At 33.4% G+C, this 14,503-nt stretch overlaps 1 protein-coding gene across 2 annotated transcripts in view; it reads right to left on the bottom strand.

The window, feature by feature from the left end:
- The window catches only part of LOC100376333 (uncharacterized), a 66,640-nt gene that overhangs the window by 23,567 nt on the left and 28,570 nt on the right, over positions 1-14,503 (bottom strand). For both annotated transcript variants that reach the window (XM_085503186.1, XM_078012267.2), the window contains exons 4-10: positions 8,614-8,844; positions 6,296-6,395; positions 5,589-5,689; positions 4,954-5,033; positions 2,959-3,091; positions 1,945-1,997; positions 1,283-1,348 (exon numbers count right to left, since the gene is read on the bottom strand). In XM_085503186.1, coding sequence (XP_085359312.1) covers positions 1,283-1,348; positions 1,945-1,997; positions 2,959-3,091; positions 4,954-5,033; positions 5,589-5,689; positions 6,296-6,395; positions 8,614-8,844 — 764 coding nt within the window. The remainder of the gene's footprint in view (positions 1-1,282; positions 1,349-1,944; positions 1,998-2,958; positions 3,092-4,953; positions 5,034-5,588; positions 5,690-6,295; positions 6,396-8,613; positions 8,845-14,503) is intronic.

The following is a 14,503-nucleotide window of genomic DNA, read 5'->3' on the forward strand; positions in this document are numbered from 1 at the left end:
CTTGAGATATCAGGTGAAAAGCTGAAAATTAACTAATTATGCTAATAAGGTGATTAATATGCACAAATATTTACCCAAAAACTAATTAGGTCTCTGCACAGTCCTCAAGTAACTATGTACCATGTTTCATTGAAATGTGATCATTACTACTCGAAATATCAAAAGCTGAAAATTAATTAATTATACAAATTAGGTAATTAATATGTACTGATATTACCCTAAAAACTATCAGGTCTGTGCAGTGTCATATGACATCTATGTACCAAGTTTTATTGAAATGTTATGATTAGTACTTGAGATATCAGTGGAAAAGCCGAAAATTGATTAATCATTATGTAAATTAGGTAAATAATAATATTAACAGATTTTTACCCAAAACTAATCAAATCTGTGCACTAGATCAGAGCATCCATGTGCCAAGTTTCATCAAAATCCAATGAGTGGTTCTTCAGGTAGCAGTGGAACAGTCTTGGAACAGCTAAAAATCAGCTAATTATTATGCAAATTAGGTAATTAACATTCATAGATTTTTACCAAAACCTAATCAACTCTGCGGATTATCCCAGAGCATCTATGTACCAAGTGTCACCAAAATCTGATTAGTGGTTTTTGAGATAACGATGGAACAAAAAAAGTGACATACATACATACATACATACATACATACATACATACATACAGACATACAGACAGGGTAACTGCAAAGACTCCCTTTTGTGCTTCGCACACGGGAGTCAAAAACCCTAGCATTACAATCTGAGCTAATTATTTATTCTGAGCACGCTCAGTTGCTCTGTCAGTGCAGTAGGGAGAGGTAATTTTGGATGAAAATCTTCAGTGCATATCATGTACATATTCAACAGAGACTTGTTCATCAACCTACCAAGTTTCATCGATATCTGCTGCAGAATTTCCGAGAAAATGTTAGAGATGTCACAGATGGAAAATTTAAATAAGAATTAATAGTCTGCCATTCAGGCTGCGCCTGAAACGGGGACTAACAAGTAGTGAGTTGATAATAAGTTATGGCGACAGTACAGTGATTGTATTGACTGGAGTGTAATCAAAGCAAATAAACTTCAGTGTAGTATTAGGTTCACCATAAGAAGTGCTTGGAGGGGAAACATAACTGCAAAATGATTCCCTGTTGATTACTTTTGAGCTGGATTTGAATTTTTTCTCTTTTTTTTGTTGATAATCTCAGTAGAGTTTTGTTTTCCAGACCTCCTTCCCAGAATTTCTGAAGGTCACCCCCTTAAACGAGCAAATAGTTTGAACATACCTTGCCCAATTCTGTAAATAACCCTTGATTTCTGACAATACAGACTTCATATCTTTCGTAGGATTCCTGCAATGGGTTGAAGTATTATAGTGTCAAGGCTTTTTCATTTGGTTCTGTTTTGTGGAGTGACTGCAGGCAAGAACTAGTCGTGCACATCCAAAGATGGCATTAGTCACTGCCGTTGTTATAAAATATACATGTATGTGTTTGGGTTAATCGTTTCACCACCAGTTTCCTCTTTTTATCACAAATTCACAGTTTATAGTGATAGTCCTGTTTATAGTCTGCACTTTCCTGCAGAAGATTGGGACAAAAAGAGTAAAATCTTTTGAGTAAAAACTGATTCATTCAAATTTATTCAAATAGTGCCTGTTGGCTCCAAAATTAAAGTTCATTTCCAGGAATATTGAAGAATATTGGAACAAAATGCAGAAAAATTTAGCCGAAAATGTCTGGTGGTGAAAAGGTTAATAGAAGGGTAGTGCTGATACATGTAAGTGAGTAACATTGTTGTCTGCCAAATTGGTCAGCAAGCTAACTATTTTGCTGTCTGAATAATATAAAAGATAATTTCCAATTGTTCATTTGCTGTCCGTTTTGTTGTGTATTGCTGCTTCTTCTATACAGCCCCCAAATTAATGTAAATAAAAAAAATTATTTACCAAAATGACAATTTCAACATCTCCATATTAGTTACTCTTTGCATCATGGAATCCTGCAGAGAAAATAATAATACATTTCTAAACAAGCAGCCAGTCGGCTGAGATAGCTCCGCTGTTAGCAATGCACATTTCAATTAAAGAACAGAAGATATCATTAGAAAATGAACAATATGTATAGTATCAAAGCAATGGGACTTGCTGTTTTCAACAAGAATTCAAAAATATCACTTTTTACCAAAAATTATAAAAATATTCACCAAAATTAGAGAATTGAAGATATCATTAGAAAATGAAAAATATGTATAGTATCAAAGCAATGGGACTTGCTGTTTTCAACAAGAATTCAAAAATATCACTTTTTACCAAAAATTATAAAAATATTCACCAAAATTAGAGAATTGAAGATATCATTACAAAATGAACAAATCTGAGAGAGGTCCACATGTAGTACCTATACATGTAATATCAAAGCAATTGGACTTGCAGGTTTTAACAAGAAGTTGAAAATATCACATTTTACCAAAAATTACAAAAATATTCACCAAAATCAGAGAATTGAAGATATCATCACAAAATGAACAAATCTGAGAGAGGTCCACATTTAGTACCTATATATGTAATATCAAAGCAATTGGACTTGCGGTTTTCAACAAGAAGTCGAAAATATCACTTTTTACCAAAAATGACAAAAATATTCACCAAAATTAGAGAATTAAAGATATCATCATGAAATGAACAAATCTGAGAGAAGTCTACCCAAGGTACATATACACCAAGTATCAAAGCATTCAGGCTTGTAGTTTTCAAGAAGAAGTCGAAAAAGTAAAACATTGACACGGACGACGGCGATGATGGACAATCACTCATATGATAAGCTCCGCTCGACAAAGTCGACAGCGGAGCTAATAAAAGAGTACAAACTGATTTATCAACATTTTTACAGCAGTTAAACGGATAAATACCAGTCCGAATATAAATATAATTTGATGGTACTCTTTCAAAGTGACGTCTTACCTGCAGTCGTGGCCTAATCACTTTAACTAGTGGTGGATAAAATGGAAATAAATCTATAGCAAAGTCCATCTCCAGTTGGATATAATTGTATCCAAACTTAGAATGTACAGCCTCTAGATCCTTTGAAATATTACTGGATAAATAAACATAAGAAGTTGCTAAATCAGTCTTGTTGCTTAATTATGAATATGAATAAATTATGAAATACTGCATAAGATGGTGAGATTTAATGTAATTTTGGACACCCACTTAATGTTGAACTAATTCACCTCAATCCAAGGAAGGACACATGACAACTGTTGTGAAAAAAATGGCATATTGATTCATGTAACAATTTGCCTTGGTTTTTTACAACATAAACTAATGTCATTTATGGAGGCCTATTTCATGGTCCTAGGCAGTATCTAATTGCAACAATGTATCAATAACATGTATATATGAAATGTATCAATTATTATGAAATGTATCATTTATATGAAATGTATCAATTATTATGAAATGTATCATTTATATGAAATGTATCAATTATATGAAATGTATCAATTATATGAAATGTATCAATTATATGAAATGTATCAATTATATGAAATGTATCAATTACCGTATTTATCCAGGTAAGAGCCCACGTCAGGGCAAACACACACCCCCCACTTTTGATACAATAAACAAATGTCCTGGCATATGCCCAGGGGTCTTTTACTACACTTGAAATAAAAAAATAACAAAAACCTATTTTTGTTCGTTGTATTAAGAGTTGACTTCCTTGCAGTCTGTTGTGATCCTGATAAAAATTCTTGAAAAATAATTGTCAATTGCGTAAAACGAGGGGTGAACTCAAAATAGCTGTGACAGCAAAATAGGTAATTTCGCATTCTGCATACAGAGCAGCGCGTTCGCCACTGTTCACATAATTTACATTTATTTTTCAAGAATTTTTATCTGAATCATATTAGACAGCAAGTCTACAAAAATGTATATTAAAGCAGAAACGGTAGTTCTCTTTTTAAAATTTGTCGTGCTTCCTTATAAACGATTCAAGCAAATCTTACAGTATAGATGGAGACCCGCAATGGAAGTATCACACTCGTTCGGCTTTAGCGTCATCGACAATGAAACCAATGTTGCAATATTGTAGCAACCTATACCTGGGAGAGTGGTTGAAATCACGTTATTTTGGCTTTATAAAATATTTGATAGCAGCTTGCGAATCCATAACTAGGGACAACAATTTTGCAATGTCACACCGAAGACTGTCAACTTTTTTACCATCTTTCATAACAGCTATTGCATTTCTGTCTTTTTATTGTGATTAGATGTGAATTAAAAGTGCCAAGCTGATAGACAGCGAAATCATTTGACTAAAAGTGCTAAGGCCAAATTGTGTGCGACAACATTTACGAACTTTAAGACGAAGCTGTAGGGATTTTGTTTGACGATGACAGTGACGCAGACTTGGACTTTAAGGGTTCTGACATTGAAGAAGATGGCGATTAACGTACAAATAGAGATCTGAGAATTTTTTTCTATGAACTTTCGTAATTTTTACTGTGTTTGTAAATTATTATTGTTCTTGTATGACTGTTGATCCGGTATTTAACAAAACTGGAAAAAAGTTTACGCAGTTTAACCTGACATTTTAGTTCATTTTGAGTTCACACGTATTGGACACCTATTTTTCGGAGGGGAAATCCTAAATTCGATTGAATCTTCACTGTTGATTTTTATTACTTCTGGTTTACTTGTCACATTATAAGCAATACATTAATTTTTTTTTACTTCTAATGTTGCATATTGTTCATTTATTTCTGTTGCATGTTTTTATTCGCTGTTCTATCTGCGTGTTGTCAATTTTCATGACTTTTCGTTTTTTTTTGTAAGGGATGTCCAGGCTTAGGACCACCCCTATTTTTTGGCAATTTTCCATGTTCAGGACCCTGGGCTTTTACCCGGATAAATACGGTATATGAAATGTATCAATTATATGAAATGAGATACCTGTCAGCTTCAAAATCAAATAATTTCACACTCCATTTGTAAATATTATCGTCTACAGGTTCCGCTGTCAGCCCCAGCTCCTGAAAGAATAAATAAAACACAATTCAGACTATTTCTTGTCGGATGCAATAAGCAAATCTGGCTACAAGCAACTTACATAGCACTGTGCCACACACCAACTGGCCAACAGAATTCTCCAAGCATTATTCAACTTCCAAAGCACTGTGCAAGATAATGTGTGAGATAAAGCGAAACGGAGGTTCAAATCATGAAGTGATAAAATAAAGTGGTGATGTCATAAAAAACTTCTATAGTGGCGATTTATAATATACAATGCATTTCCACAATCAGATTAAAATCCATTGTATGGCATGTATATATTTATTTTTTTAAATTCATATAATTTATATCATTTTTTTTAATATTTCAAAATTTCAGAAGTTTTTAATACACAAATTTTATTTAAATAGCAGGTTTTGCATCATTGATTTTTGATAATGCTTATCGACTTTTAAAAAATGACAAGTAACGGTATTTAGCCAATCAAATTGATTGTACATTTAACACCAGATGTGTTGTCGACTATCTCAAGCTTATTTTCATACAGCCAATTACATCTCTTCATAAGCCATTACCTGTTCAGACTCCAATATCCTAACAAGGTCATTTGTGAGGACACCTGACGCCGCTGTATTACTGAAGATCTGTTGAGCTTGTTCTTGTTCCTGGTCGGACGCTGAAAATGAAAAACCAGAGAGCATTTAAGAGATTCAAAATAGCATCCAAATGAAGTACCGGGTACAGAGCAAAGTATATAAAAAATCTGAAAACTATCCAACTTATGTGCCAGAGACCAGTTACACGAGTGTAGAGAATTTGGTAGAATAAATACAGATGGTAATTTGTTTGAGTTGCCGACATCAAGTTACAAAAATGACCACACCCATATTTTAGAAACCACGCCCAAATTGTAACTCACTGTTCAATTAGCAGTTAACAGAACCTTGAGTTACGGGTAATATATATTTTTGTTTTTGTTAAACATTGCCATTTAGTAACTTGAACTTTAAATAACAGCTAACCGAACTTCGAGTTACGAGCAACATAAATTTGTTATTTTGTTTAATGTTTCCCGTAACTCAAAGTGTGGTTAACAGTTAATTAATTAAAACTTGATGTTTGTAACTTGATGTCAATTTACAATTTAGAATCTTTGGTAGATTTTATTTTCAATTCCAATACTAACAATTGTTTATGGTTTATTCAAGACTAATTTCCCTGATCTATCTCAACTGAGGTCAAAGTGTAACAAATATTATGGAATATCAACTGTCAGACCTACCTTGCCGTACCTCCAACTCCATGGGTTCTGAACAGGCTACAATGTGTTTTCTCTTTTTCATTTCATCTCTGATTTCTGCTTCTTTCAAAGCCCATAGTTTCTGTTAAAAGCACAAATGAGCATGATAACACACATATTTAAATACTGTAAAATACTTTATTTTCGCTTGGAATTAATTTTAGCTATTTTCGCTGAAGGAATGGTTAAGTGAAAATAAAATCAAGCGAATATACTTTTTTTCCTATATTTTACATTTAACTCGTCAAAAATCAGTGAAAATAAAATCCATACAAAACCCAAAAGGTCTTTTCAGCGAAACTTAATTTCAGCTAAAATAAAGTATTTCACAGTAGTGGTTTATACACAAACAACCAGCTGCAGAATTAAAACAATTTTGTAGAGAAACTGAGTCCCACTTGAATTCTAAAATTCAAGTTAGGTCAGCTTGATGACTGCTGGGAAGAAAATGATTCAAGAATGGGAATGTCTGTACATGTACCAAAAAATGTATATGGCTGTAGGAATCTTCTGAAGGCAGAAACTAAACTGTTGTGGCACCTGATTTTCTTTCTTTGTTTATTTTGTTTCAATATACAAGGCATAAATGTCACAGTCCCCGTCATTTAATTATAAAATACTCATGTTAAAATAATACATGGAAAATCTGCAAACAGGTAAATTAATATGTACTCTATGTGGGTAAAACTCATCATAAAGTGACTTCCCTTAATCTATAGTATTGTACTGATAACTGAAAACTTCCATTGACACGAGTCCAAAATCTCAGAGTACAGAAGTGCAACTAAACTCTAGAAACTGCATTCATAAATCTGCGCAAACCTTGATGTACCTTTAATAACAAATGGACTTCTTTGTTAATTCAAGTCTTTGTATATCACCAGGACCTGGGTTTGTTTCACTATCACCATTATAATTCCCATCAAAATGTAGCCCTGACACCCCTCTACAGTTTCCACTGAGATTCGTAATGGTATGACCCACTAGCCCTGACAACTGAAGCTATATTTAGACCACATGTGTCAATGTGCCTGGCCAAGATTTATAAACAGTAACTGCAAAGTGATTTCACTGATCTTCAACTTTGTGACCAGGTATTTCAGTGATGACTCTTTAATGGAATGCAATTTTTACAGTTTAAAGATATAATATACAACAACATTCCTGACCACTTTTTTCAAGATTTCAGCGTTAATTTTTCACAAAAAACAGACTGTGGTTCATTTCTGTCACTGATTTAGATCAAGGCCATGATATCACTGAAAACTCTAGCATTACCATCTAAACCTAATTATTTATTCTGAGCATGTTCAGTTGTTTTCTCAGTGTTGTTGGGAGAGGTAATTTTGGATGAAAATCATGAAAAAGACCCACTTTTGACTTTCAGATTTAGAAAAAAATTATGTGCATGTTCAACAGAGACTTGTTCATCAACCTGCCAAAAGTTCATCGATATCTGCTGCAGAATTTCGGAAAAAATGTTAGAGACGTCACAAACGGAAACCGGAAATAAGAAACTGCGCCTGATTTTTGAATCATTTTTGAATCAATAAATCTGTATATAATCTGATGTTTAGTGAAAATATAAAATTTGAACATAATCAGTCAAAGCATTCATAAAAATAAAATGGCCTTTGTTTAACTGCAACAAGTGTGATCAGTTTACTGCCCATGTCAGTTCATAAAGTCAGCGAGAACATTTTTTGGTTAAATTTGTTAAGTCTGTGAGACTGAGTTATCAAAATACAATGAAATTAATAAATTGATAATGACAACATTGTTTTCTGTGAAAGCATCTCAAAAATAAAGTCAGCAGTAATGCTCAGACCACCATAACATTGTCAGCTGACAAAACAATTGATTTATTCAGCACTGTTTTCACTGGTATTTCGAAGAGGGGTTTATTTCGATGAGACGCACTGTAAAATGAAGCTTGCACACCAAGTCAACACATTTTAGGGACAACCACCTGGTCTTGACAAATCTACGTAAAAAAAAATCAATCCTAAAAATAAACAACAGTTTGGCGGGTGTGAATGAGAGCGTTTGAATCGGGTTTTTTATGCAAATTCATGCAGTTGTCCTGGGACACTCTATTGTCTAGACTTTGAAAATCAGGAAATTGGGTTTCATCTTCGGGCAGTTTGAGTTAACCCAGGTTTGAATATTCGAATACGTGAATATGAGATCGTCCCTTAAAACTACTTGTCGTCTCATCCTGTCTGCCAGCATTATTGAGAAGCATTGGATCAAAATTCAATTAAAGTTTGACAGACGCACAAACTAAATATATTATTAACCTTTTTCCTGGCTATATCTAATTCCCACTTGGTTGTAAATGTATTATCATCGTCGTCATCAGACATCATCATTGCCTCATGGTCTTCCTCTTCAATCTCATCTTCTTCCATTCCATCTTCTTCATCAGTTCCTTCTGGCGATGTGCCATCTCTTTTTCCGTTACCATGGAGCATAACAGCTTTATTAAGGACTTCCTTCAGAGTAAGAATCGATGGGGCATCTAAGAGATACTGGATGAAAATAAAAAAAAGAAAAAAATTATAAAATACGTTTTTGTTTCATTTCACCAATGTTATGCAAATTTCAAGTGAAAATCAGTTATTTTTTAGAATAAATAGAAGTAAGAACATTTGTTTGAGATAATGTATTAAATGTACAGAGGGAGCATCAGGTGAAATATGGGAGAACTCTGTCTGTGATCCCCTAGTTGCCAATATTTAGTCATTACAAAAAAAATCGTCTCAAATGTTCATTAAGTTCTTTAATTGGGCTCCAACTCACTTGTAAATTGTCACAAGTTTGGCAAAACAGCATATAAGCATGTTTCGTCTCCAGAAATGATGCAGATGTTTTTTCTGTTACTAGGATACCAACAAAGATGTCTGCAAATAAGACACTTCAATACAGTAATTCTCTCAAAATGCAAGACTGATCTTTATGATTGACTTTCTAAGAGACCAATTAGTATCGATTATGACCCCCTTTAAACCCACAATGGTCGTCACAAAGGTACATGTATTAACACTTGGACAAGGTATGTTTCCATAGAAACAAGCATGATGTGGAGCTCATACCTTACCTTGCTGAGCGTTTTTAGCTTTAACTCTTAATTTTTGCAAATTTTAAATTAAAATGGAAACTGACGCAATCCAGAGGCCAAAATGGCCGCATCTGTCTTAAATTACGCATTTTGATGAATTGTGTTTTAGTGTAATGTACAGCCATCATTCACACAATCTAATTTACTGTACTTGACAAACAACTAAAGAATTTATATACATTTCTTCGAGGATGACGAAGCACATACCTCATATATGCTTTTTAGGACCATGGTAAAGTATACAACAAGAGTCTGGTCGATTTACTTTGCAAAACTCAGAGTGCATTTTTTTATTTATTAGTTTATAAAATAGTGTTTTTATTTTAAATTTTCATGAAAATTGGATTCTTTTTTTTATATAATTGTGACAACAAAATAACCTACCTATAATGCATAAAAGTAACTGTGCTAGGCGTTTTCAAAAAGAAAATGAAAATATCACAAAAATATTCACTAATATTCCAAAAATCAAACAACAATCAAACACAATAGTAGTTCACCATTGATTGTACGGTATGTATATGTCAAATATCAAAGCAAAGGGAATAGCAGTATTCAGAAAAATGTTGAAAATAACATTTTTTTTTCACCAAAAATTATGACAACTTTCACTAAAATTAAGAATGGAATGTTATTGTCATGGAAAGCACAAATCTGAAGGAAAACTATCAAAGATACCTTTTTGGAATCATCTTTTTAAGAATGAGTTCAAAATGTAAAGTTTACAACAAAAGGGCTTAACTTCAGGCTAATTTCTAACTAACAGGGATGGACGAACGAGATAAGAATACTTTTTTTGGTGCACAATGGCCAACAACAAATAACTGTGTAAAAGTCAAGTAATGTGTATTCTTAATATTATCATGTGCATTTCAGCATCAGAGATACCATAATGTTGACATTGGTAAATTTATTGGAATTTTTATTTGCAAGTAACAAATTTAATGCTTGTCGATTTTTTTCTTTGAATTGATTAATTTATACAACAAAAATTGGCAAATCAAGATAATATAAAATAATAACCAAGGAATCTCATTTACTATTTACCTCGGCGATAGCTACAATAATTGTGACCCAATCAATATTGGCAAGTGAAGCCCAATATGACACAAACCTTTATAAATTTGAATGAAAGATATGAATTCAGTTTTATTTGAGACACCAGGGAAACAAATAGTCGTGATGTTATTCTCGCTGGTGAAGGAATAGTCAAGGATAAATAAACATGGCGACAATAATAAACATTTATTTCCCGTCTTTGCTAGTTTTCGGGCCCATAGGTTTTTTTTAAATTCATGCCATTGAAATTGTTTTTAATTTTTCCTTATCTACGGTATATAATTCTATCATTGAAAACATCCATAGAGAACATATTAAATAAATGTTTCGTAAATATTACAGTTAAAGTTACAGCGAAAATAAATGCATTTCAAAATTTGGATAGTGACACAGTTTGTATTATTTAATTACTGATTACTCTGGTGGGGGATTAGGATACGAATATCAAACACGAATTTGAGGGAAAACGCAATTTACGGCACTTGATTTAAAAAACACAATTTACGGTACGCGACTTAAAAAACGCAATTTATGGCAAGTGACTTAAAAAACACAATTTACGGTACATGTACGCGACTTAAAAAACAATATTTATGGTATGTGACTTAAAAAAACGCAATTTAATACATGTGAATTTCACAATGACTGTTTCAATGTTATAGTTATCTCTGGTGCAACTGCAGTTTTTGAAACAATCTTGGGAAACTCTAAAAAACGCAATTTAATGCACGTGAATTTCGATCACAACGCCCATTCAAATGTTTTAGTTACATGCATCTGTGATGTGGAAATAGTCAAAGATAGATGAAAATGGCGACAAAGGTCAAAAACATTGTTATGCTAATTACATGTCTGCCATGTTAAAAGTTGAAAACATTATAGACTTTTTGAATTTTCTCTGTGACAGCTACGGAATTGGGACGAAACATTATCAGCAAGATTCCAGGAGCGGCAGTGCCAACCACCGAAACGTAATTGAAGGCAAATAAACACGTGAAGCAACATATAGATCTCAAACATATTTTAGTGCAAAGTCTTTTTTTGTTTGATTACCTAATGCTGCAACTAAATTTGTACCTAAACAGCCATCTCTCAGCAAATGGTTCAGCAAAGGTATTTTACGTGACAAAATCGCGAAACTATCCGTTTTTACGCAATCTCGGAAGTCCGAATAACTAAACAAAGTATAGGACGACGAAGCTGAAATATCCAAGAACCAATACGCATCAACAATTATATCTCAAAAGTAAATATTTGTGGTGTATTTTAAGTTTAACTGGACCGGAAATGAGAATGTGTTACTACTCTAAGTACCCAAACATAATTTAGTTTAAGGTAGTAAAAACTAGTGTTTGTAAGATGTCTGAGAAATGATAGCAGATGCATCCATGTGTATGTACAAATCAAAGAGGTTTACACATAACATTGCCATCATTTTTGTAGATAAATGGAACATTACCCTGGCCTATACCCACTAAGCAATTATTTGCAATTACATTAACCATGATCCTGTGAAGATTATCTCCGACAAATGTGTTGTATTTTCACAAGCCTACTTAACCTGGAAATTTTCATATTACATTTATGCAAAATTAATAAAACGCTCACGATCTCAATTTGTGAGGCTCAATAGACTTAAATAATTAAAAATATAGTACACTTAAGATACACAGCTCAGTCTTTCCATTTTAATTTGCAATCAGAAAAGGTAGAACAGCTGTACACAGTAGACTGATCACATCGGCTTAGGATAATACACGTAAATGCATGTACTAACACATCATGAGGACATAGGAAACTTATACTTCCTTTCATTTTAAATGATTAGGATCATGTTTGCCGTGGAAAATCCGGTCACAATGTTGCACAAAGTGCACTTTTCTTTCAAAAGAGATTTGTTTTAAGTCATGTACTGTTTTTACAATTGTCTGGATCAGTATGCAAACAAGCATCTGTCTGACGAATTATTGACGCAAGGGATAAACATTTCAGCTCAATTGGGAGCGTCAGCGGATTATTATGCATAACCCCGACTGACAACAGCAATTTCCCTGCATTACATGCATATGATGATAAATAGGAGATGACTATGGGAATATACAACCAATGGTATGGAGGGTTTTTCTAGAAAAAAACTACAAGAGGGAGCACTGCAATTCAGAGGCACCACCAAGTGGGGGATACAGGGTTCCCTCTACCAGGGTGTGGAGTTTTTGGTAATTCTAAGTTAAAATGGAGCATTCTGTGGCTTCCTTGGGACCAAAATTACTGTCAGACAGGTCACAGTTGAAGACTGTGGCCACATGTGATCCCCGGTCAATCACAATTTTATGGTTGCCAGAGGATCTGCTCCCCAGGGTAAGAAAGCACTTGGCCATGGCATGAGGGCGCTGTGCCCCTGTTTAAAAAAATCTCTTGTATGGTGTGAAGTTCTCATGATAAAGGTTATTGTAATTTACTGAGATATTTAAAATTCCAAAAATGACAGTGAAATGCATTTTATGAGATTTGTGTCTGTGCGTTTTTCATAATTTTTTTTTTATACCGTAAAGTTGGACTAAACGAACCTAATAATAATGTCTTAACCAACATTTTAGATTCAAAGAAAGCTAAGAAAGAACAGTCATGTACTGAGAGAATTGAAATAGGGAATAAACCAAATTAGTCTTTTAAACAAGATATCATAAAATTGATCAATTTATGCAAATTTAGTTAATCATATTCATGGATTCCGACCTCAAACTAATCACATCTGTGAATTATACTAGACCACATACGTGTTAGGTTTCATTGAAATCTGATGAGTGGTTTTTGAGATATCTGTGGAAATAGGCGAATTTATGTAAATTTATGTATATTATATCTGTATGGCAACAATGACCGTAAATGACCGTGAAAAAGTGACAGTTTTTCGCATCTATCGTATCTACAGCTATTTTCTGTGAATTTGTAAAGCTAGCAAGATTAATTAGGTCACATGACAATATATATTCTTCTGATAAATGAGTTATGTTACTTATATGATAAACTTAATAAAGCATTGGCTCAGCTGCATAACTCCATCTGTAATACATGTAGTTCTCTAGATACTGTGAAATACTTTATTTTCGCTGGAATTTATTTTCGCTGAAAAGACTTTTTGGGTGTTTTGTATAGAATTTATTTTCACTGATTTTTGATGGGTTTAATGTAAAATATAGGAAAAAAGGTATATTCGCTGGATTATATTTTCACTGAATCATTCCTTCAGCGAAAATAGTGAAAATTAATTCCAAGCGAAAATAAAGTATTCTACAGTATTAAAATTATCAATACAATCAGGATGTTTTCATGTGAAATATTATTATAACATTTGTAGGGGCTTTGAAAAATACAAAACTATTGGAATTTTGGGTCAGCATGTTTTGCATCAAAAAAAACATCTGTTGTTCAAATTATCATAATTTTTACTTGTATCATACTATTTACAAGAACATTGGTGTGTTTTTAGTTTGGCTAATACAAGAATTTTCGAACTGTCTGGAGATCACCAAGACCGGAAATGGTTGACCAGACTTTCAGACTGACCAGACTGTCATTTTTTTTGCCTAATTTAGAAACTATTGTATTTTTTAGTTGAATTATGCTATTTTCAAGAAGGTTGGCAAATCACTTTTCGATAGTCATTATTCGAAATTGTCTGAAAATTCTTTTATTGTATAACCCAAGTGCCTCTGTAGGGTCAAACTGATGTCATATGTTAAAGCGCAGTGGTTGTCACGTGTGACATTTGCACGGAAATCACAAGTATGAGGTTTGACCTGGGCGCGACTTGCACTGAATAACCATTGGTGACTCCTTCGATACCTTTCAAACACCTAAAAATTACCTAATTAAGCTTGGAAACGTCTCAGTTTGTATTCGTTGATCTGCGAATCTTTGTTTATACGAGACCCATAAATCTCGCGCGTGCGTGGCGCGACGACCACCGCCCTTTAATCATTTCATCGCAGCGTTAATTATGATTTTTG

The sequence above is a fragment of the Saccoglossus kowalevskii genome, chromosome 9 (genome assembly GCF_978046115.1).
Source record: "Saccoglossus kowalevskii chromosome 9, keSacKowa6.1, whole genome shotgun sequence".
NCBI lineage: Eukaryota > Metazoa > Hemichordata > Enteropneusta > Harrimaniidae > Saccoglossus > Saccoglossus kowalevskii.